Source organism: Cyanistes caeruleus, chromosome 7 (genome assembly GCF_971803275.1).
Source record: "Cyanistes caeruleus chromosome 7, bCyaCae1.hap1.1, whole genome shotgun sequence".
In the NCBI taxonomy this organism is placed as follows: domain Eukaryota; kingdom Metazoa; phylum Chordata; class Aves; order Passeriformes; family Paridae; genus Cyanistes; species Cyanistes caeruleus.
Window position 1 is genome coordinate 30,620,880 of NC_141707.1, and position 26,026 is coordinate 30,646,905.

At 40.9% G+C, this 26,026-nt stretch overlaps 1 protein-coding gene across 12 annotated transcripts in view; it reads right to left on the reverse strand.

Annotated features, from left to right (window-relative positions):
* SEMA5B (semaphorin 5B) overlaps nucleotides 1–26,026 on the reverse strand; it is a 281,295-nt gene that overhangs the window by 77,781 nt on the left and 177,488 nt on the right. For 11 of the 12 annotated variants that reach the window (XM_086898536.1, XM_086898533.1, XM_086898532.1 and 8 more), the window contains one exon: nucleotides 20,502–20,547. In XM_086898536.1, coding sequence (XP_086754662.1) covers nucleotides 20,502–20,547 — 46 coding nt within the window. Of the gene's footprint in view, nucleotides 1–11,067; nucleotides 11,161–20,501; nucleotides 20,548–26,026 lie in introns of those variants that run through there. The other variant, XM_023931283.2, reaches the window with a different exon arrangement.

Consider the following 26,026-nt stretch of genomic DNA (forward strand, 5'->3'; position numbering starts at 1 on the left):
ATTTTCTCAATTGTCTGAGACATTTCAGTTTCCCAGCCCCAGAAAACACATCTGGGATTATTTTTATACCTCCTGCTACATGTGTCAATCAAAAGCAGTACACATCTCTGGACCCATATGCAATAAAACAATTTTCATGGCATGGTGTCCTGGTTTAGGACACATGGGTTGCAGGAGACAGTCTGGATGAAGACGTGACAAACCTGGGAGCCGGGCTATATCCAAACACAGGACACTATGTACTAGGCATGAACTTAAGCAACCAAGCAAAAAGCTTTTTAGGCTGTCACAGGGTCAGCAATTCCTTCCATTACATCCTTATAGGGAGCAATCCAGCTTTTCATGCTACCTCCTTACAAATTCTCAAGTATTTCTTCCCTCATGCATTTCCAGAAGAAATGCAGTTTTCTAACAGTGTTTCCATCTATTAAGGACCTCCTCTATAACCACAGTGCCCATTTGCAGGATGGGGGTACCCAGAGTCATGTGCCATGTGAAGGGAACTGCTTAGCTGCTATGCAAGATGAGCCATGCAAACCATGGGCAGGACTGCCCAGCCACCTGTGCAGAGAGACACCAGATGATAAGCAACTTTGTCCCTGAACTGAAAATACAAATAAACATGCCTTCCTTCAGCCTATTTGCAAGGACAGCTGGTCCTTCACATCTCTGTTTCCCGAGTTCTATGCAGGCAGATTTTCTCAATTATTAATAAATAAATAAATAAATGCACATTTGTGTATTATTTCTGCATTTTCAGAAGTCCCATGAAGGAGATAATCACAGAGAAGCATTCATGTGTGCAATCACACGTACCTTGTGTGACATTGCCCAACTAGAAATTAACAGAAGGGGTGACAATAGCTAAGCCTATTCAGTATATCTGAATGTTCAGTGGTCATATCCAGACACAGAAAGAAAGAGTTAATATCTCTCCCAGTAAATTATAAGCATCACAGTTCTGACTGCAGATCAACAGTGCTCTAGAATTCTAGCTCATCATGTGCTGTCACATCAGTTATTCAGCATGCACTGCTGAGAGAGGCTTTCTAGATACATTTATTTAATTACCTGCACATCCCAGTGTTGGCTTCCAAAGTACCTGCCTGTCACTGTTATCAATAGTTATGTGCATTCTCAGCTGATAATGTGAAAATTTCCTAGACTTCTATGGACCATCTTTTGTACTCAGGTCAGCAATTTATACTTCAACACCTCAATATGAATTTACAGATTAAGCATACACTAATCCCTGCACTGTACTTACATAATACAGGTTGCAGGTTTTCATGCAAAACCAAAACATTGCTTTAAAACTGGAAAGGTAAGATCGGAGGAGAATATGTTACATACATGTTTATTAATTAAACCCATTGTTAATTATATCCATCTAAGGTGTTTTATTATGAACGTATCCATCTGTTACCAACCTCAGTTCCATGAAACAAGTGCTCCACGCAAACAACTTGCATGCCTGCAGACAGACCCACAACCATATTGTTCTGTCCTACTAGGGGAAAAATGTGTAATACCAGAATGCACATTGTATGTTATGTATAGTATGTATATTATTGTATATTATATTATGTTTGAAAGGAAACAAAAATCCCTCAAGTACAAGCTTACTAGAAAAAAAAATAACAAACTCAACAAACAAAACCCCCAAAAAACAAACAAGCAAACACCCCCCAAATCAGGTACTGATTCTGTGAGATGCCAGTTTTTTCTAGAAGGTACTGTGTTCCTCAGGTTTCTGCTGCTGTCAGCAGATGCAGAAGCAAAAGCAGCACCTTGTGTCCCAAGCTCGGGTGTGCTGACGCAGGAGTTTCCATTTCCATCAACCCTCTGCAGTGCCCACAGGAGACTTCTCAACCTGCCCACGGAATGCAAGGTGATTTTGGTTCTGTGCTTGTGCTGCGAGGGCACCCCGAGCAGAGCCTGCCAGTCACATCACCCTTTGCTGAGTTATGCATGAGGAAGGAGGGCAGGAGGTGCTGTGCTGTGACAGCTATTGTGCGCTAGAGACCTGAGCTAGCAGAGTTATTCCTTTCCCAGTGTATTTATTGACATCTTCCTTTCCAGTAACTGTACAAGACACTAGTATATTCAGAAAAATGTACCTCCAGAAAATAAAACCAAAAAACAAAAACTTGCTTTCTAGATTCCATATACAGGCCAAAAATCTCTTCATCTCTTATTTACATTCACAACATCTTTTTTGGATTAGCTCATTTCACAGAAAGGTATGGAAGCTTTTCTTCAAATCTGTGGAGAGAAGAACATGGAGGGACTATGTTTCTGCCCTGCTTTTAGGATCTGGCAACTTCAGTGTAAATAAAGCACATATTTACACACCCTACTGAACCAGTTTAGCTTACTCACATTCTTAGGGACTTTGCTAAATTGCAGATACATTCCTGCAGTGGCTGCTCAGAGGCTGGTTCAGTCCCCTACAAGATGCCAGCCTCAATCTTTCCATACATACTGCTGAACAGATTTCAGACTTCTAAACTGTCATCCATAGATTCTTGATGATAATGACAAATCCATTTCACAAGTGTTCCTTGTGTTTCTGTATACTTTGTAGTGTCTATATAATATAGCAGCAGTGTAGATCTACCCTTTTCTGGGGACATTCTACAGAGCATTTAAAAGAAATTGATAAATGCTCAATCTTACACCACTTAGAAGAAAAAAATCTTTCAAAGAAGTTCTATAGGCTGGATGCAGAAAAGCCATGAAGAGGTTCTTCCATTTCTACGATGTTTACAGTGAAAACATTTCTCCAACACTTTAGCTATTTCTTCTCTTTTTAATCCTCCAGAACTTCTCCAAAAATACTTGCTGTTTTAGTCTAAAAGTGGAAAGTTAAATTCCCTTCTTAAAACATTGGTTGTTTTTGTCTCCTGAGGACAAGGAACATTTACAGTTCTCCATAAATAATAACTATTTAAATCTAATTTCCTTATAACAAAGCACAGTAGCTTAATACCCTAGAGGCCATTTCTAAAGTTCCATTACTAGTAATTTATTAAAACTGTGATAAGCATGTCTGATAAAAAGATAACTAATACCAAAAGAACAGAATGCCAAACTTTTAGTTCTGCTTTACACAGCGGTAAATGAAGTGCAGATCACTGCCACATGCAGTGGCAGGTATGAGGAATGATCATGGAATTCAGTCGATTCATTGCAGGGAGAGGAGGGGGTTTGGATGAGGGGAATTGCCTTGTGTGTTTTCAAATTATTAATTGATTTTCCTTAAGTGATCTCAGATCCTTCAAGATGTGGTAAAACCCAAGCTGTTTGCTCCATTTAAACCCATAGTACATAACAACAGACTGGCCCAGACACATGGCTCTTCTGGAGTGGCTGGACAGTAATTCAGCAGGAGGAGACCTCAAATGTAACACTTGGAAGACAGAGATTGGCAAACAAACTAAACAAACAAACAAGTGAAAAAAATTCATCAGTGGGTTTCAGTTCCCATAACCTTAATCTCTGAATCAGACCCTCTCTCTGCAAACAAATGTCAGCATCTCACTGCACAGGGACTGCTTTTGGCCTGGCATTTATTTATTGGCTTCTGAACACAATCGCTCACTCTGTTCATGCCAGAGGAGAAGTGGATGCTTCATACTGGCATAGTAAGGATGGAATAATCCATCAAAAGAAGGACGTGCTCCTTTTAAGAATGGATATTTCACTTGCTTCCAAATCTTTGGATATTCATGATTGTCTGTCTCATGGACTGTTATCACATCCTTGCAAAGGGAAATGCAATAGTCTGAGGTACATTCCTCTGCCCTGGTTCACCTACTGCACAAAAAAATGGTGTCCATCAGCATTCACCCAGTAGACAGGGAGAAGTGTTTTCAGAAGACTGACTTTGTTTTCTTTGGTTTCATTCTTAAGCCTTGTTGATTTAAATAGTCTGTCCTCTCACTTTATGTTTCCAAGCACAACTGGACAGAGCACCACTCTAACACCTGGCAGAATAGGGCTGCAGACTCCAGGTAAGGGAGCTCTGCTCTTTTGATCAAATTATCCCAGTCCAAATGAGGTTCTGTACTTCAGCTGAGTCGTGGACACTCACCCTATTCATGGTCCTCCTGTACCTCAGATGCAAGGTAAAATGCTCCACAGTTTTCCTCCTGTGCACAGCTCTGCAGCAAGCGGGTAAGCTCCTGTACTGCAGTTGAGTGTGCCTAAAGGCACAACCTGCTCTCAACTGCAAATGTTATTCTTTCAGAGAAAGTTCTTAGATGCTGTGAATTCCTCTTTGGTGGTCAGTTACTGATTTTCTCTCTTTCACAGCTTCAAAATTCCTTGTTATTTACTTGTATTATGGAACCACGTAGAGGAGTGAACTGAGATTGTGACCCCATATTTCTAGGCAATATACAAAAATGCTGTGGGAGAGAATTTCTATCTGAGAGCACTTACAGTCTAAACAGAAAACACAGGCACATGGGAGGAAGGGAAAACTAGATGCACAGAGAGGTCAACTGACTAGGAAAGGCCACCGAGCATGTCAGAGGCAGAGATGAGCACTGACCTTTGCTCTCTTGCAGACTAAAAACTTTCCTGTCTAGTACAAAGGAGTTCTTAGACAGCATTTTTTTCCTAGCATCACAAAATACATCCACTGAATCAGTGGTGCATGAGGGAGTGGGGTTAGAGATTAGAACAATGGGCAAGACTTCATGCTTCCTGTCCTTTCTGACATCTTGGGGCATGTCCACAGTCTCATCTACAAAAAGAAATTTGAATTTTTGTGCCTTCAACTTCCATTTGTCCTGCAAGAGATCCCATTAAACAACATAAGCTCTGTAAATCTTACACTCCCCCCTCTCTGCAGTGTCAGGTAGGAATTTACAGCTCCAGACTATGCATTCCCTTATCTGAAAGGAGCATTGTATGAGGCTTAACAGATCATGGTTTCCACAGTGTACCCAAATGGAAGCACGGTACAAGTTCAAGGTCTTATTATTAAAGACGATTGTGTAAGGATTTAGTAAAGTACATTTGATACCAAGTACTAAAGCTAAAATGGTGTTTTCTAAGATAAACAAGTCATGTACAGGTTACAGCTTTTTTCAGCTCTTCAGGAATTTTAGTGTGCAAAGAACACGTTACAATGGAGCAGCTGGCTCAGTCTTAGGTGCTGTCAAATTAAAATTCCTATTTGAAGTAAGCAGATTGTCTTGCTATTGCTTTAAGTGTATTTTCAGTAACTCTTCTGTAAAACATTTGTAACTTGATGCTGAATTCCATACAGAGGAGAATTTGAGCTTTTTAACATAATGGAACTTTATTGTCCAAATTTGCAGTTTTCATAGGACCTGTGAGCCTCCACTGCAGCCAAGGACTCCCCATGCAAGCCTGTGTAGATACAGCCTTGTCAAAATGCATTATAGGTAAAGTGCAGTAATAAATGGGACACCAGGTAGCAGTGGATGGCAGAGCACTGAGAGACAACCACACGGAAGGGAAAGGTCACAGCTCACCAGCCACATAACTCATTGTGAGGTTTTTGTAATCAGAAGAGTTTTATTATACCAGGGATGGGATTCTTCTGAGACCCAAAGGGGACACAAGGGAGAAAGCAAGAGGAGAATGTACATTACCCAAAGGCAAGAGAGATGCTGGCTTAATGGGCTGATTCAGAGTAGGATAAACCTCTCACTGACAGTGATAAGAAGGTTTGTGGAAGATCCTTAAAGTCAATATAAGCACTAATGTAATGCCACAAGGATATGTCCAAAGCGAAGGGAATCAGTGTAAGGGTACAAAGATGCTGGAGTGTGGAGCTGTCCATAATGATAAAGAAAGGAGTGCACACTCTGCTCTGCCTGTGTGCTGAGCTTTGACAGTTACATATTTACACAGTAATGTTAGATGAACACGCCAACATGATGCTTTCAAAGGAAGATACAGCTCTGAAGAGGAGAGATAAAGATGGCACTGCATTTCTGTTTCCACTATCTAGTGTTTGTATTTTTATCATTCTATGTAAAGAAAAATGTCAGTCTGTGACAATGATTTCATTTAGCTGGTGATCTACTTCCTTTTGCTTGAAAGTGCTTAACAGTGCAATGATTTAGTTGCAAGTTCTATATGGGAATGCTTATCGTTTTTTGAAAGCTATTGCTTTTAAGCATGAAAAAGCATGGATGGGGCCAAATATAAATTGACAGTCTCAGTAAACTGGGATGATAGTGAAAAAAGACCTTGAAGCTCTTACCTATAGCCAGTTTAGAATGAATGACAACATCTGGAACTGGAGAACAGCAGAGGGAATGTTGGGGAAAGATGACAATGTTTTTTCCTATTAGAGTAGATGGAAAGCATACAGAAACTGAGATGAGACTTTCAGCACACTGGGTAATTAACTGCCACAGTAGAATTTGGTTTCTTGCCATGTCACATTCAGTTTACAGCTTAGGATAACAAACATTTACAAAATGTACTGGAGATTACAGAGACATAAGATTATATGTTAAATCAATAAAATAACTAAATAAAGAGGTTAAAATATACTGAGAGGAAAATAATTAAAGAAAAATTTCACTGCAGTCAAGCACAGGTCAGGAATATAAGTACAGCTGATGCACAGGCAGGTGCAGCTGTCACTGGCCAGGTGGGTAACAGCACCAGCACTGTTTATTCTGTAAAGAACAGGTTTTGTTTAGGGGTTTCTTTTCTTCAGTTGATACAAACAAGGTACAACAAGCTATTTCTAAGAAGTGAGCCAATGAATGTAGTCACAGCAATGGTTTCCCTTGATATAGTGGAGGCAATTCTTTCAAGGCTCCTCTACCGCCAAAAGATGTCCATCTCCACCCCTTTATGTTCTTTGGCAGACTCTCCATTCAGAACCAAATCCCTCCTTCTTCTTTGTGCGCTCTGCTGACAGATGTGACAAGACTTCTAAGCAGCCTCCTCTTACTGTTTTCTACAATGATTTCTGGAGTAGGAGGTTCAAAACCCCCTCCAATGGACCAGCCCATATTCAGTACAAAATCAATTTACCATGGCTATAGTCTCCTTTGTATTTTTGCATCAAGCAAAGCGATTTTGTTCTCCTTCATTTTTTTTGCTCTATGTTTCCTTGCTATTGTAACTCTTTGAAGCTCACTGCTTATGGAGAGATGTTAAAGGTTCTCCACTATACATTTCTTCATTCCCTCCCCCTCTGCTTATGGACAAATTCTACACAGTGAACTGAGTGCAATTTTATGCACCTGCATGAAAGGTTCAGCTATGAAATGCAATCTTTCCATATATGCCTCAATCTGAAAATGTAATCGCTGAAGCACATATGAAATGTCTGTGTATTATCAGCTTCCTAAAGTGGGGAAGTCTTGCATTCTTTATTCCTCTCCTGGTTACATCATTGAATATACTTGTTCAGCATTTATTTGTTTGCTTTGAGAAGAAGCTAAAGTAAGTTTGAGGAACTGTCCAATTTGGATCTGATTCTTACAGCAATTAGGCTAAGATTCAGGAATCAAAACCAGCACTTCCTGCAGTATTATGGAGACTAATGAAGAACTAAGATGTCATTTTCACTGTTCAGTGTCTCCTGTTTTTCTTTAGGGAAATCACATCTATTGCATTGCGGGGATGCTAATACTCTTTCAGATGACAAACACTGCAATATATTCTCATTAAAATTGTGTAAGAGGCTGAACATGGTTTGAGTCTTGCCTTGGCTTGGAAAAAACAAAGAGGGCAGTGCGAAATTTAACAGATAAATGTGCATGTGATTTATTTTATCCTATCAAAATTCCTTTCTGGTTGTGCACTTATGCTTGGTGTAGTACAACCAAAAGGGAAAAAAAAAGGCACTGGAAATCTTTAATTAAGTGAAAGCTGCATTATTGAGACGAAACGAAAGCTCTGAGACTACTTTAACAAGCCAAGGCCAGTCTTGTGCAAGCCAGAGAGACTGGGAAAGTTTTGCAAGGCGGGCTGAAAACAGAGATCCTGACTGAACCACAGGAACTTAAGTGAAACCAGACTCTCCCTCTTGCTCTTCCCCAATTTAAAGTAATAGTTGTGAGCTTTAATAAAATGGGCAAAAAATTCTAAACCCTCAACTAAAAAGGAGTCTTTGTATTTCCCTATTCAGCTCAGCAAATGTATGTAAGAATTTCCATTTGCTTGCTATCACACCTAGAAAAAAGATCCAGACCCTTTTCCTGCTATGATTTTGACATGTACTGCAGCAGCACATGGACTACTCAGCTGCATACTGCTAGGCATTTCTGTTGGAAATGAAAAGGCAATTCTGCCCCAGTGGGCCTAAATCTTCGTGTAGAGGTGAAACCCAACACACGGCTGCAAAGAACAGGCAGAAAGAATGAGAGGGACCAGTGAGACTACTGATATTTGCAATATCAGGGAGTTTACATTGTGCACAGGCAAGTGTGGTGTAAGGTTCCCTGGAAGGTTTGTTGGCAACATACATAGATTGTGACCTTTAGACTCTCTGGCTTCTATGGGGTTTGGTGCTCAGCAGCACAAACTGTCAGAAAAAGGCCATTTTTGATAAATCACTAATAACTAAGAATAAGTAAGACCCTCCAGAAATTACCAGGCTGGGCTGGAAGAGAAAGTCCTCCATGTTTCATAAACATGGCAATGAAATGTCCTCCATGTTCCATAAAAGAGATTTCAGTATTTTTTATTGTTCTATAGCTACATTGCACATTACATCTCTGCTTTCCTCCACCAGGTGCCTAACACTCTTGATAAGCTAATTACAGCCTTCTGCTTATTTCATGTTAAGCTTAACTCCCAGTCTGAGCCTAGCCCGCAGTTCTGGCATGTATTTTCCTTAATCTAAGACCATCTGTGCTCCATCAGAAAGGAACACTTAAATACAGAGAAAGTGAAGAACCAAAAGAGTAGAATTCCCTGCCTCCAACTCTTCTCCCCAGCGTTTCCAATTAAGTGAGAAGCCAACATCCATCCAGTCCTAAGTACTCTGGAAGGCTCAGAGGAGGCTACACTTATCCACCAATGCAGCAATACTTTTCAGTGGTCAGCGAGGACAAGCCAAAAAGGACCTGAATCTCTCAATTTCTTCATATCAAGATCTTCATAATTCAAATACCACCACATCCCCAGCAACATATGCAGTAGATGAGTCCAGCACTTGATCGGTGTAAATCAAATACTTGTCTCAGAGAAGAACAAGGAGTCAGTTTCAGGAAAAAAAGCAATGGAGTTGATTTATCAAGAATCCAAATGATATTTCTTAAGTCTATTTTTTATTGGAAGTGCGCTACAATTTAAATCAAAACCGGACTGCAGTGTTAGGGATGATGGCTCTCTGCCACTCCTGTCCCACCACTAAAACTTCAAGTGTTTCTAAGCCTTCCTGTCCCCTCACTGCCTAGCCCAGCTGGGTAGAGTCCTCGCCTGCTGCCACTGCCAGCAGCCAGAACCTGACCACTGTGCACGGCATTGATCCACCCATCTTCCTCCTCAGGCTGGGAAACAGATGCCTTCAGACTCCCTGCTTGGTCTGTCACAGTTTGCCTTGCTTCTGCCTCCTCTTTTCCAACACCAGACGTCAGCACCTGATGCTATAGTAAGCTCTGCCAAGTTTCATCTCAACAAGGGATGTATTTGGTCCTTCTCCTGCAAAGATGGCTCTGGTGCAGTGTCTTTTATTTCTTCCTCCCAGATCCTCCGTTCTGTTCTCCAGTCTGCATTCTCCTGCCAACCTAGGATTTATTTTTCAATTTCCTTCAGCTTGAGTCCTGCCCTTACATTCCCGCTTCCACCTGGCTCTTCCCTCACCTCCCCTCCAGCACATTTGCATCTGACCTCTGTGAAGGTCAAAGATTCCATAAATGAGTTTTGAGAATATGCCTTATAATTAAGATGAGGGAATACAAAATGATTCTACAACACGATTAATGCAGCATACTTCCTTGTGCTTCTTCCACCTAATTCCTTTCTGGTGGTTTTCAAAGCTTTCACATTTATCTTCTATTGAAAAAAAAATCTTCTTTGCCTTATTCTTAAATCCTCTATAACTGATCTCACAGCAAAAGCTACTAAATTTGTAACAATTATATTAGCCACATACATTTTTTTTCTCCTGTCACTGTGTTTACCACTATTATATTTATGAAGCATTGATCATTCCTTTCTGCCCCATGTATCAAAATTCTCTTAGGCAACTGCAGTTTGAATCTTAATATTCCCAGGCTAAGTTAGAATTTTTTTTTTTTTTTTTTCACATTCTTAATAAAGCTTAAATCACTTCTCTCTGGGTGACCTTGCAGCCTATTCAAATGGCTGCAGCCCTGTTAGCCCTTTTTCCTTACTTATAAGGAAGTAAAAGACTCTTTTTCTAAAACCTCAAAACCTTCCTTTGTCTCCTGTCTTAAGTGAATAATTAACAATTAAAGTAGCATATAGAATTCTTGACAGAAAAGTGTTTCTGACAAAAACATATTTTTATTAACTGTCTCCCACATTCCTTCCAAGCTGTTATCTTTTTTACACAAATTTGCAGGTTTATTCATATTCTAATTATTTTTAGCTGAAGGATACATTTGTATAGCATTCTTCCCTTAGCAGACCCCAACTATTGTATATTTACATTCAAAATATTTAGAAAACAAGTAGTAAAAAAGGGCTCCATTTTAAACACATGGACATGCTGCAATTGCCTAATTGCTTACCTAAAAAGTGGAGGTGAAGATAACAACTGCTTAATACTACATCTACTATGAATCAGAACGTTACAATTTTGTAGGCTCACAGTTATGGCAAATCTCCTATATTTACAAGTGCATGGAATCACATATAACATTTAGATCTTAAACAAAAAGACACATATTTCAGAGCATTTCAAAAGGACAAAGTGTCATTATCTCAGCTTCACACCTGGAGAAAGGGAAGCTCAGACTAAGGATAACTGGAATTACCTCTTCACAGCTGTCTGTAAGTGAAGCAGCCAGCCTTTGCTATCCAAGCTCTCCTTTCAGAGAATGGAGAAAAAGATGTCATTTTTCTGCATATGCCCTTCCCTCAACTCACCATGCTTGGTCTCCGCAGTCTCAGAATAGTTTCTACTTGGTCATGTTAGTGATAAAAAATTAACAGCTAGCTATCACCATGGTGTGGTATCTTCTAGATGAAAGAAGCATTTCAGTGACAGTAGAATAACTTAAGATCATCGTTCCTATGAACTGCTCAAGCTGCAGTGGCACCCAGCGACTAATTTGTGCCCCACAGCCACATTCCCTCACCCTCCTCTGGTGGAGTAACCCACCTTTCCTTCCCCATTGCCCACCCAGTAGCAGGCAACCCACAGCAGCTATTGCCTGATCTTGTTCAGCTGAAGGTTTGCTGCTGATCCTCCTCCAGCCCTGAAGAAAGGAAGCAAACCTGCCAACCTTCTTCAGTCAGGGTGGCTGGAGATGCCACAGGCATGGTCAAGGTTGTGCCATTTACCCATATGTCCTCTTAGAGTGTGGGTTGGGCTCTCCTTGAGCTCAGCCAGGGGAAGGCAGGTGAAACCTTGGAGGCCAAAGCTCTTCAAGGCTTTCAGAGGACTCAGGGATTCAGCTGCCTCTGCCATGCTGAGACAGGATCAATATCCTGTGGGAGTGATGAGCAAACTGTTCCCATCTCAGCTCCCCAGCTCTGGGTGTCTGGAAACAGCTGTGCAGGCCACGTCTGTGACTGCTCCATAGCTCCAATAATCCCCTCCTATTAGTCATTCAGAACTGCTGCGCTTAAAAGAAGCTGTAAAACACACATCAGCTAAACTGTTACTAACAGAGAAAAGCAGGATTATTTACCTAGGGAAAAAAAATACACACAGTAATATGAAATGTGTTTACTATAAAATATTTTTTTTCTTTTTTGCAAAGACCTCAATAGTTGGTTTTAGAGGAAATGTAAGGTCATTTGTGGGCTCTTGAGAGATGCAAATCAATAAATGGTGATTTTTTTTAATGCTCTCATTATAAATGACTAGATGCTAACAGGGCCAAAGTTAATCCTGTGCAGAGAGCCAGTGCAAGGGATATGAATCATTTAGATCTCTCTTAAGCTCTGCTTTGAGAACAAAATGTAGATATTCCTCTGTATTCTCAGTCTTTAAAAAGCACCAACCTGCTGCTTTTTTTTTTTTTTTTTTTTTTTTTCAGTAACTGACCCATGTACTCCATTGTTCATCTTGTAAAGGTGCCCAATGTGCTTCTTTGTGTTTTCAAGTTTCCCTTACTTCTGACTTCCCAGAGTGTGCAGCTCAGCTGCCACGCCAGGGATGGGTCGGGATGCCCCGTTCCAGGCAGGAGGAGCCCTGTGCCCGCAGCTCTCAGCCCGCAGAACCGTGCCCTCAAAGCCGTGCCCTCAGAGCCGTGCCCGCAGCTCTCAGCCCTCAGAGCCGTGCCCGCAGCTCTCAGCCCGCAGAGCCGTGCCCTCAGAGCCGTGCCCGCAGCTCTCAGCCCGCAGAGCCGTGCCCGCAGCTCTCAGCCCGCAGAGCCGTGCCCGCAGCTCTCAGCCCTCAGAGCCGTGCCCTCAGAGCCGTGCCCGCAGCTCTCAGCCCGCAGAGCCGTGCCCTCAGAGCCGTGCCCGCAGCTCTCAGCCCGCAGAGCTGTGCCCGCAGAGCTGTGCCCGCAGCTCTCAGCCCGCAGAGCTGTGCCCGCAGCTCTCAGCCCGCAGAGCTGTGCCCGCAGCTCTCAGCCCGCAGAGCCGTGCCCGCAGCTCTCAGCCCGCAGAGCCGTGCCCTCAGCTCTCAGCCCGCAGAGCCGTGCCCGCAGCACTGAGCAGCAGCAGCCCAAGCGCCAGCTCAGCAGGATGCGGGACCTCAGGCGGGACCCACGGGAGGGCAGCTCCCACGCCACAAACCCGGGCTGGCTGAGCGGGGAGACCCGGGAGGCATCCCCTGGTCCCCAGGACAGGGTGCAGCAGGAGCTGGCAGTGCTCGCCTGTGGAGCTCAAGAGGTCACCGCTCCCAAAGGACTGCGCTCAGTCAAGGTGCGCATTAAAGCCATCCTGTACTGGAGCCCTCACTAATGATCGTGTCACAGAGCCTTAATTGCGACAGCAGCAATTCGGAAATGCGTTCCGTGCCTTGCAGTACACCAGCCTTTATAGCTAGCGAATAAACCACTCCCGTGCATAAAAAATATCCCACATACCTAAAATAATAAGAATTTTAAAAGCATATTTTTGTATAAATCTCATTTTGTATAAATGTTGGCTTAGGTAAGGTGTTGCCTACAATAAGACACTGATTTGCCTCTCAGAACATCTGCAGCATTTTGACAGCAGCCACAGATGAGTGAGCTTGTCAGAGCAGGGGACAGCCATAAGCACATGCAGAGCCCCCAGAGCCTTCTGGAGTGGGAAGCAGCCCACAGAGAAAAAGGGGTGCAAACCAAAATATATTTTGCAATGATAAAGAAGTAACATTGGTGACAGGAAATGAGAAGTCCAAGGAATTTATTTTTCTTTTGATTTTAATTTTTTTCTCTTCCCTTTCTAAAGTATGTCTAACGGTCCTGACTGTAAGTTGCAAGAAATAAGAGCATTAGTCTTCATTCCCTACACATAAAATGCCTGACAGAGTTTTATCAAATAAAGAGTCCAATATGCTACTGTTATCAGTAAGTGACTTCAGCAGCTAATTAAATTCTCAGTTTCTAAATCCTGCTCATAATGTCCGCTGACAAAGACCAAAACCCCTGTAGTAATTTTGGCTTTTAGGTGAGGTGAGGATGGGAAGGAGGGAATGACAACTAACAAATTACCCAGGGAAGCAGGCTGGCAATCCACAACTGACATCCATCATGTAAACCTCACTTTACTGTGCAAGCATAACAGGGTAGTTCCCCTCTGGATGCAAATCATCTCCGTGGCCTTCACTAACTCCAGGAAGGCTGCCTTGCTTAAAGTACAAATCCAACCAGGTGCAGCTCCTGGATGTCCTCTACAGGGCTTCCTATACCATGCCTAAATAGTCACTTTAGAGAGCAATTAAATTGATCATAACTAGACAGTAGATTCTGAGCCAGTTTAGCAGACCTATGAATGTGCATACTGAAACATTTTTACTCACTAGAGCATGCAGTCTGTTCTTAACTCAGAGAATTCTCAAAGGAAAACTGGCATTTATTTAAAGCTAAACTTGGGCTTAAAAGCTTTGCTGGTTATAAATGGACTCATGAGTTCTCTCAGACAGAGGGGATGTTGTGTTCTGAAATCACTCAACACTATGGACTGTGAGAAGAGATTCGCTTTCTCTGCTCTCTGAATTTCAACTGATGAGTAACATCAGCAGTTTGGTTCTCAACTCAGATGCTGGAGCCCATCACAGAGTTCAGTTCCCTGCAGTGAGGAGCTGGAGAAGTGTGTCCTTGAAGGATGAGGTGTGGCCTTCAGACATGGTCACTTCCAATCTGACATGCATTATTTTTGTCCCTCATCTCTCACTTCACATAGAAATGTCTCTTACGTAAGTCTTGGGAATTACGACTTCCACCTGAAAGCTGTAATCTAGCTCCTGACCAGTCGTTTTTAGCAAGGGAATATTCAGAGAGTAGATTTTATTTGGGGACCTGAAACCATAAGAATAAATAGCTGAATTTACCAGAAAGTTTTCCCAGCCAATATAAGCTTTATTATGGAATAGCTTTAAACCTCTAGGCTGAGAGTGAGAGGTTTTAGGTGCAGCTTTGGAAGGTGATTTATGAATAGATTTATATGTTAATCTGTTAATAAAAAATGTTTCATACTGATAAAATATGTGACAACCAGGACTCAGCTATGAGCCACATATTAAAGACTGCATCTGCTCTAGTAGAGGTCTTTTGATTATGTTTTTAAATGAGGGAACTGCATTGGCCTGAAAATAAAGAAATAAATGTTGTATCTAGAAATATGTGCCGCATAATTCAAACGCATATCTGGGAATCTGCAAGAAACAAATAATAAACTGTTTCTGAAAAGTGAAGCTTATTCCTGAGCATTTCAAAATAGAGTTCCTGTCAGGCAACTCAATGGACATAAAGATAGAGTAAGAATACTTTGCCTTTCTCAAAATTACTTTCCAAACTGGATTTTAAATTGGATGATAATCTTCACATTCCAACTAGATTGAAGGAATAAACACCTGTAACAAAGTTGGGTCAACCCAGCCCTGGGCTTGCACTGCATTATCAATGTCTAATTCTCTCATGATCTTTGAAAGAATATTTTGAAAAATAGGAGCAGCTCTGACTCAAGGATGTTTCTGCAAGGAAATCTGAAATTCAATACTTTTACCTCTCTTTTACTGGCAAACCCCACAGTGCTTTGCAAAGGAATGCTACAGCCCTATTTCACATGTTAAACACCAGGCAGAAAAACTGGGCAGATTAACTTCATCTCAGGCATCCATGGCCAGAGTCAGCAGCATGAATTTGGCCCTCCAAGCCCCATCTGGTGCATATCCAGCAACTCTCAGGGATGTTAGATTTATCTACCATTTGCAAGTTTTCTGAAAAGTGCCAGGGCTTTATGAACATATTGTGAATCCTTAATATTTCTCAGTGAAGTATTTTCACCAGGAAAGATTACTTGAGTGACAATTTCTGCTGTAAACGATATTACTCACTGTTCTCTGTTGATTTTGTTTATCGTATTTTATTCAACTACACAGAGAAAAACCAAGTTAAACTCTGCCACTTCTCCTCACACTTCTATACACTTACAGAGCATGTTTCTCATCAGCAGACATAAGTGTAGCACTACTGAGCCCTAAATAAGTAGAAAATAATGCATTTAATGCTTGGTTTGATTCAGAGTGCTAAAGACAAAACCTGTTCCATTTGTTTCTATGTGACATATTGAGGACTGATAGGCAAGTTTTATTATTATTAACTACACTTTGTTGATACAAGCTGTTGATTTACCAGTGATTATGCTACAGTTAAAGATCCCTTCAGGGAGTAGCAGGGAGGGAAGTGTGCAGTTTAAGCAGCTGTGCAGTTTAAGAGCTTCATCTCTGTAGCAGGGATGTTGCTGCTTCTTAGATGGAGGGAAGAAAAACTGGAGTAAAACCATCCTTATCAGAAATGCACTGGATAGATGGCTGCAGTTTATCTGCTACAGGACACTATGGAAATGTTTTGTCTCTATTTCAGGTTTGAAAAAATGCTTACTCCAAAACCCTAACAATATCAGCAGAAAGAAATTTATTTCAGTAAGGTTCAGATCATTATTTAAGAGCTGATACTGCCTCAGTTTTAGGATTAAAGTATACTTTAATCTTGGTTTCAAGACTTACGTCTCAGTGGGACTGAGAAGTTCATCAAGTTTTGCCCTAGGGACTGGGTAGCAGTATGCAAAGTGACCCTGTGAATATAGGGGGTCTTATTTAGAAATGTGGAGCCAAATTTCAGAATCAAATTAAGTTATGTGCTCTGTAGCATTTTTGTGTTTTGCAGTGGGGTACCAGTAGATCTGTAATTGTAGACCTAGGTGGAACTGGGCAGTGTGGAACTCCACAGGCAATCCTTCCTAATTCAGGTTTATGACTACTGGGAAACTCACACACTCTCTCTCTGCACTTAATCCACACTTCCATTTTTGTCTTTAGGAAAAAAATATTTTGATAAAGCATATTTTGATCTCAAATTTTTTTTTTCTTTCTTAGGTGAAATAACTTACGTCTTCCTAACAGTTTTGCAATGGGTGCACTTATTTATTCTTTCACAATATGCTAAAATACAGTACAAACTCCTGAAGTATTTTAAATACTTAAATAACTAAATTACTATTAACCTGACATACCAGCACACAAACTTCACAGAGCTGCTTAAAAACCTTTTTAGAAGACATCTTCCATCAAAATAAACAATTGAAGACAAAATATTTTATGAAATTCTAACATTTTCTATTACACTTACCAGATGAGAGTCCAGAAAGACACCTTAGATCCACAGAAAAGGGAAAAGTAAAGGAAAAGAAGAAAGAGGAAAGGAAAATGAAAAGGAAAGGGAAAGAGGAAGAGAAAGGGAGAAGGGAAGGGGGAAAAGGATGCCCCAAACAAACAAGGACAATTGTTTGGGATGACAGAAATGCACACTTAAATGCTCTTTTTTGATGTTTCAGAAAAAAACTTGACCCAGAGTATTTTCATGCCAATTAACTACATCTATCTCATTCTCCTTCAGATTTTACAAAAATGTCAGAGAGGCTTGTTGTCATCTCAGTGCAAAAAGGTTGGAAATCTTTTTATCTCAAATAGGTTGGAAAAATAATTTCCTACTCAGTTTAAATGAGAACTAAGAATCCAGGTAAAATCACAGTGAGCAGGGGGTAAGCACTGTACTGTGATTTATGAAATGCCAGCCAAATAGCCTGCTTTTAATACACACCCCAGAATAGCATTCCTTGCTAAGAAATCCCAATCAGTATTGTGAAGTTCAAAAATTTTTTCTTAAAGGCTTATGTTTTTAAAATGACCCTTCCACCTACTCTATTAATTACCAACTCCAGTATAAAACTGACTTTTCTATGGCTTCACCATGAAAGCTGCAGATTTGGAGCGAGCTTTATTTCAGATCCATGTATAAATTGAACAGCATGCTCTCCAAGTGCACATAATGTAAAAGAAGTGATCTATAAAGTGTATAATAATGAGAGTTTACAATACATATAAGACAATCATTTAAAGACAGACATGAAACAGAGATTTTGTTTAAAAGAGATGCTAAAGATTTAAGGAAGAGAATCCATTTTAAAACTGTGCTTCTTGACTGCACAAGAATTTGAACGCCACATGCCAAAGTTTTCAATATTAAGAGGTGCTTTTGGATACCCCATGCTAAGGTGCTGATTTTCAGTAATTCTTTAATAAGGTGCTTCAATTTTTGGCAAGAAAAAGAGGTAGATAAAATCACCAAATATCTGGGCCATAACTTCCTTATGGATATTGAAGATCAGCCAAAGATGTTTTTCAGAAAAGCATTAACCACCACCAAAGGTCCCATGCAACTAAAACTCATTTGGTGAAAAGCTTCACAGGTTCCAAAAGGAATTTCTGAAACATGGTTTGGAAACAAAGAGAGGAGGAAAAATCTCTGAGAAGTTGAGACATTTGGTTCTGTGAAGCAGGAAATGAGCTTGTTCTGCATCACTTTTTGCTCCACTCCACTCACTAGCTCTCCTGTGAAGGATTAGTGCCTTGGAGAAACAACCTCAGCAGAACCAACAGAAAATTCTAAGTTTGGAGGAAACATCAACACATGGTAGAGCTGATGAGAGATAAGAAAGGAAAAGAATTGACCCCTTATTATAATGGGGCCCAAAAGCTGACACATCCCAAAATCGATCTCTCTTCCTTCACTCCCCTGAAATTAAAATTATATAGGGTAATGCTGTCTTTTTTAAACAATTCTTAACCAATAACTTCCCAGTTAATACTAAATTTTGTCTTTTAGTTTATTGCAATTCCAAGACAGTAACTTACTAGCTATACTATGTGGCATGCCTCTTTCCCACAGGAACCTTGCAGCCTCAGGATGCAGCACAAGAACACTTGAGAAAAAACAGCTTTATACTTCATCAAACCATGCTTAGAGGGGTACATTCCTCTCACTGCCAGGCTTTGTCCCACAGCCAACATATCCTGATGTCTCCATAGACTGTGCTCCTCATGTTTCTGCCCTCACCTCATGGAAGTACGAACGCAAGGGAGCAAATATCTGTCAGCACAAACCTGCACTGTGAAGTAGTTTTAGCACCACTGGCAGGATGACAGTGAAGTTGCATGAGCAGAAATAAATCAGAATACAATCTTAAGATGAAAAACTATCTGGATTCAGGCCTGGCAAGATCCACACTGTATTTTATTTACAAGCGAAGAGGAGATACAAAATAATGCAAATTAACATTGTGATTATTTCTTGAACTGCACTCTCACCTCTGTAGAACTAAATGCAAGTTCCTTACATTTCTTGCCTCACTTTCTGATCTGACCTTTAAAATGATGCACAGAGAAGGGAAGGTGGTGCCTTTAAACTGCATCAAGAGCTTTATGGAGACAAGCCAAGCAGCTACTTAGGCAACCATTAGGTCGGGAAACAATCACTTCCATCATTCCCAACACGTGTGTCAACATAATTCCATGCTCTCTTTGTCATGCAAAAAGTCTTGGCAAAGTAACCGGATACACCCAGAAAGCAGGAGCGAACTAAGCTCATTATGTTAACCGGAGATCCCACAGCAACCTCCAGTGCCATAGAAGGAGACTTCCCATGTTTTGCAGTGCAGGAAAGGAAACTCACTGCACTGAGGAGGGCCAAGCCTGGCTTCAGAAGCGCATGAGGGAGATTCACAATTGGGTTTTGTGGAAGGGGATCTCTGACAAGCACCAGAGGATGTGTCAGGCAGTGTGATAACAGGCTTTGCAGAAGGTATGACACCTCTCATAACTACGGAGACTTCCCTCTCCTGTGTCATTGGAAACCTTCCAGCCATGCTAATATGGCTCTGCAAAAGGGAAGGCACTGCCAAATGGGAGTAGCAGCTTCTCTAACTCTTTATTGTTGTCATTGGTAACTTGGGACTTTGTTTTCCTTTTAAAGGAAGATTCAATGCATTTTACAACCATTAAACATCTTTTCTTCTCTCCAGCTATACTTGTAACTCTTCCTAACAGCAGAAGGCTTGTGCCCTTCAGAATGGCTGGCAGTACTACTCTAATGGCTTCTTTGTGTGGTCAGGTACAGGAGCAAGGCCTCTTTGTCTGAAAAAATGCTGAATACTTCTTTGGTGATCTAGCAACTATAGAAGATGGTAAGTATCCCAGAGCATAAGTGTTAATTTATTTCAAGATAAACAGCTGATGTTTTCATTAACAATTTTTGCTGCATCCTTCAATTCCAGATTCAGTACAGTGAGAGCAGTCATAATTGTGCTGGATTATTTTCAAGCCCTTTCAAACTTCAGCTGCTTTACCTTAGTAAAGACAATGGTAACACACATTTTCGACCCCTTTTGCCTCTTGAATGCTTGCAAGTCCGATCATGGTTTTAGTAATGCATTCAGCAAAACACAGCTCCACAACAATCCATGCTCACAAAAGCCTACAAGGGCTAAAATGAGGAAGGATGAGAATAGTAAAACCTTCTCCAGCAGGACATCTCTAAAGAAAGCCAAGGATTTCTATTGATTGTTGTGTTTACGCCTGTATCAGTTACACTTTGTGCTTTCTTCCTTAAGATGCAATTACCGCCCAAACACTTGAGAATCAAAACCAGAGAGCACCATCCAAGTGAGCAAGCATAGCAGAACCCTTCCCCCAGCATTATCACTGGAGTGGGAATAAGCATTTGGTTCTGATTTTGTCTTCTCCCTCAGCTCCACCACTTTGGGCAAATTTACACTATATAGGATTCTGAAAATGTACACCAAATATTACAGAACTTTCATTAACAAGTCAAATAAAATAAGAGAGTAAAAAGTGAACATACCTGAATAAGAGAAACGTTGTGTAGACTAAGTCTGAAGAGGTAGTTCCTGCATGAACAAGCAGAAAAATTACAAACTATTAGGCTTCCAAGGAAGGAAGGGAAAAGTTATTAAAGCAAGTAATAGTTTTTGGTCATTCACATCTACAAACAAAAGGTTTTCCTGGACTCCTCTCCACAGAATACACAAAAGCAGTTATATGTCTGTTCACTGACTTGTTCATCAGTATCGTAGTGAACCTGGTAGCTAAGCTTTGAGCAGGTCCTGGTATTAAATACTCCAGAATCCATAATGAAGAACCACAATGAAATCCCCACCACAAAGGGCCATTTGCAACCTCTCAGCAGGCATTAGTTGAAGTCCGTATGGGCTGCAGTCATGTTTTTCACTGAATTCTGAGAAAACTGGGATTGGACAGAAGCCAGCTGGAGCAGAGCTGACTTCCTAGTATGCTCCCCAGACCTATTCTTCTGGGAATTCCCATTCAGGACTTCATGGAAGAGAAGAGAGCAGATACTTCTCAGTGGAATCTCTCTGCACAGAAAATCAGCAGGGAAATCAAGGCAGTGACTGCAGATATTCCCAACCCTCCTGTCATTGTCTCTTCACAGACAAAGCAAGGGAATTCCTGACAGAAGTCACTGTAGCATGAGATACCACATATCAGCTGAGCTCCTGTCACCCTTCTGAATGTTCATATCCCATCACAAATAGGAGGCAACACATATTTGCATAAACATCTATAGATAAGGTTTAGTTAACAGGATTTATCTTGCATTTTTGCTTGCTAAGACAATGCAGTCCAGGAATCAGCTGAGATATTAAGCCATACAGACTGGATTGTGTGCTTGACGCTTTTGGCCACATCTAATTTTGTTTTTTTGCATCCCATCTGTCAGAAGGTCTAAAGAGCTGTGATCCTTTTCCAACATCACTGACACCACAGTCTCCCAGAGAATACACATTTATATCATGCAAGGTGAATTGAACTATACTTCTGGAAGTGGCTCTGTTTAAGTGGTAGAAAGTGCAGTTTTGATGATATGAGTTCATCTGCTCTTGATGAAGATGAATGCTGGTATACAGACATTCCCCCATTAAAGTGAAAATGCAAGTTCCAGTCCTAGGTCAGTTACCCCACAGGAAAGAGTCCATAGTGATGAAAAGGTTCTAAGGACTCTTCTGAGGAGCCTTCTTTAGGGTCAGTACAGCAGCACACCCTGATCAGGCAAAGGAAGTAATTCAAATTTTGATAGAGAGAGATTCATATTGGGTCACAATGACCGTGACAAGGCCTGAGCAATTTTTCCTTCTGTTATGTATCACTTGTGTATCATCTAAGTCATAAGAACAGAGTTGCCTGTGTACTTTGTCCCAGTTCTATAAATAAATCAAAAGCTCTCAAATGCTGCTGACTGTTAATAAAGAAGGATGGAGACAAGGATGATGGGGAACTTGGGAAGTCAAACTCCTCATAACAAATCTTCAGCTGATATAGCTGTGACTTCCTCTTGACTTGCACCATTGTATTCTGTACTGGCAGTGGTTACCCAGAGAAGAATGAGATCCATAGCAATATCTGAAGAAGATATATCAGTGATTATTGTACCTCCTATAAGTACACAGAGAAGTATACAGACACACACACACAGAGGAGATCTCCATCCTCTCTCCTAGTCCTGAAGTCACTGAAGATCCAGAAGTTTTTTTGTACAGTCTGAAACCCTCTTCTGTCTCAAAGGGCTGCATACTTAGCCCCCCAAAAATTGTTAACTCTTTAGCATCAGCATCAGACTTAAATAAAGGTGCATGCAGCAGGCCAGAAGCACTAAGCTACACACAGCTAAAATTTCACAATGAAGCTAAATTCTCATCCAGTGATGGATCTGACTGCTCCCTTAGAACACCACATAGATACTCACACCAAAATATTAATGCAACTCCAGGACATGAGATATCATGGAATAAGCCTTCTGCTGGGGAAGGCCTGCAATCTTACAATACCCTCAGGAAAAAAAAGTTCTCATAACGAGGGACTTGAAGTTTCTCTCCTGTTGTTAAGCATGCTATTTAAATGCATTGATTTTGGAAGTCTTATAATGCAGATTTCAGCTCCTTGTTCTAGGTTTGCAAAAAAGCTGGACAGTTTGACTAGGTAATAAGTTTTAATATTAGGGTTTGTTTTTTTGGGTTTTTTTTTTTCCTGATAGCACTGCAGAGCAAATTCAACCAAAAATATCTTTAATGAAAGAGACATATCCAAAGGACACAATTTTCATTGCACTCAGCCAAAACAGATGCAGACAGGGATAGTGTCCATTTCAATAAAGCCAGTCTGTTCTCTCAGTGACTGCTACATAGGACAAAGCCACTCGGGTGGCTGAGACCTAAACCAGGCAGGAGCATAGTGCTAATGTGAATAGCACAACAATCTTCCAAAACTAACTAACCTTAGCTCTCTAAGTCTGACCTTGGTGCTTTCTTACATAAAAGAGGGTTTCCCTATGTTTTTATCAGCTTGTCTTACCTGGTGTCTGTACAGGCAATGACAATTTCTTTTTGTTTATTTGTTTGATCCTTCTCACATCTTTCCAACAGTAATACAAACACTTATAAGCAAACCAGGCTGTCAGAGACACTTCCTAACTCCAGCTGACCTGCCCAGCTAGAACTGATTAATCCTTAATTAAAAACATGTTCATTTAACCATACTTGTTCTGTAAATCTGTACAAGGAGTAAAACGCCAAAGGGAAACATCTGCTGAATCAGACAGTGCCATTCTTATGAATTACATTTTAACTGCAGTTTCAGTCAAAGAATGAGCAAGGTCTCTGAATGACAGGCATGGTTTATTGTAGCTAGAATTGCCCCATTTTTGTCCTTTTTTCTGCTTGTGTTTGAAGTTATGTCTGTTTAATATCTTGCTGAACCATAATTTAGAGCAGCTAAAGGAGTATGATTAAGAAGTATATAAGAACACTGAGATCTCCACACGAATGCACGAGGTACCTTCTTGGTCTTTTTTTCTGTCTTGTTTTCTGTCTTTTTCTTTCCCTCCCATCTTCTCTTGTAAGTGAATTCTGGTCAATTCCTTTCTCTCCTAAATTAAACCAGACTAGGCCAGAAGAGCAATTGCCTGGTGCATCCAGGATATTCTAATACCTAGAATACCTACCCTTCTTCTGTATGAAAGGCTGGTGCACAAATCTGGAGGCATAGGGCAACCTTCTTAATTGCTGTCCTAAAAGCTCATGCAACTTCACAGTATTAAACCCAAGCTTTGTTTTACCCCAGATTTGGCTGCATTTCAGACATCTCCAGAGCAGGTGCTACACTCCTCTGAGTACTCTGGGGCAAATGACATTATGCCTCACACTACTAATTATTATTACAACTAACCTTTTTTTTTTTTCATAAACATCAGTGCCTTTCTGAAAATGCCCATGTAAAACAGTAATGCCCTGAAATCTCAGGCAAGGCTGTGGTTTTGTTGCATGAAGACACAGAGTGGGTTGATGATGGTTCCTCTGGAGACTGATTCCCAGGCAATGCCTTTTCAAACAACCTGAGGGCAGATCCTCTCTCTATCACCTCTGATTGCAGTGGGATATTATTATTCCCCATCTCAGATATACAAAGTTAGCTGCTGTCCAGCTCTATAAAACCTAGGTTTAAAGAATTTGGCATCTGAATATATACTGAAGAGAGAAAAAGATGCATCATTCTCAGTTAAATTTAAAGCACAGATTGAGCAATTTAGCCAACATCACAGAACATATCTGCAGCACAGCCAGGAGATCATCTCCTGGACCATTAGCTTATGCCCTAGTTAGGAGAATAACTTGCACCCAAAGTTGGGGCACAGCATGTAAATTTGTGCTGGTGTCATTTACACTCATGAGTAGATGCTGAATTACTTTCTTAACTGGGAACTCTATCCTGTGTGCATATAAACAGAGACAAGCTGCAGCAGAAATCCTTTAAATGAAGGTATTTGATAATTGGCTTCATAATTTGTATTTGGCTGCTTGTAAAATGATTAAGTGCTCACTGTGTCTGGTACCACAAAACACGCATAACAGAGAGCAAGAGGACAGCCGAGATGTGATTCAGGAACGGGTATGGAAGAATATACCCACCTAAATCTGTTTGCTTTGACATGCCCAAGTCAAATGTGCTATAAAGTATTTCATGTAGCCACTAGCACGTTGGGTAAACTTTGTAACATGGTTCCCTTGCACTTGTTCACACGTTTCCTGGCCTTGAAACAATTTACTTCCAAGGCAGAGCACTCCGGCAATGACACCACTGAGCAACAGAGATACCAGACAAATTCAAGCCGTTCTATTGGGAAGCCACATAAGAGCAGTGCCTGAACAGTAACAGAGACCTTTCGTCTTAGGAGCTCTGAAACCATAAGCATTGCAACATGCTTCAGTCACTCATTCAGGCCTCCTTCTCAGTGCCTCTTTTCAGGCACCACATCTGTCAGCACTGGCTGATTAAAAGGTGCTTCCTCCTAATTAAGAGAGAGCAGCTATTCAGTTCTGCTGTGGTAGATCAGGAGGAACATCGCTGCAGTTGATGGACTGATCATGTACAAATAAAAGGCCATTATATATATATATATATAATATAATAAAATAAAAAGGCTATCCTAGCTTCAGATTTCTTTTGCTATTTAAATGAGTGAGGCTTGTTCACATTTCCTATCTCCTCACACATCAAGTAGGTAAGAAAACCTCTCTATATTTCAGAATAAACCCTGCTATCAAATTTAGAGCCATGAGAGCCCACATGCTGACCACTAACAGAACCTCTCAAGACTTGGACGTACACACAGAAACCAACAATAAAAAAAAAAAAAAGCCTTAACTCAGCTGACCTCTATCATTACATGCTACACCTGCTCATTTTGCTGCTACTTCCTTGTACCTTACTATAGGTGTGAGAGGTTCCCCCCTCCCTCCTTATAGGGCAAGCCGTCTTAAGCTCTCTCTCTTTCTAGGCAATTACTCTATAACTAGAAACAAAGCCAACAGAAGCTGATAATAATGTTTGATCATGCATAAAAAATACACATTGAGAGAATGTTGTGGTTTAACCCCAGCTAAGTACCATGCAACCACTCGCTCACTCCCACCCTCCACAGTGGGATTGGCAGGATAGGGAAAAGGTAAAACCCACAGGCTGAGATAAGAACTATTTAATAATTGAAGCAAAGTCAATTATTGTTATTGTTGCAATAATAATGATGATGATGATGATGATGATGATGATAATAATAATAATAAAAAAAAAATAAAGCCCAAGTAGCACAGGTGCTGAACAATAAAATTGCCAACTCCCCCCCAGCAGCAATTGGCCCCTCCTGGCCAATTGTCCCCAGTTAATGTACTCAAGCACGATGTTCCAGGGTATGGGATATCCTTATATCCTTATATCCTTAGTAGTTCAGGCCAGCTATGCTGGCCACCCTCCTGGCTTCTTGTACATCTGCTCCCTGGCAGAGCATGGGAAACTTGA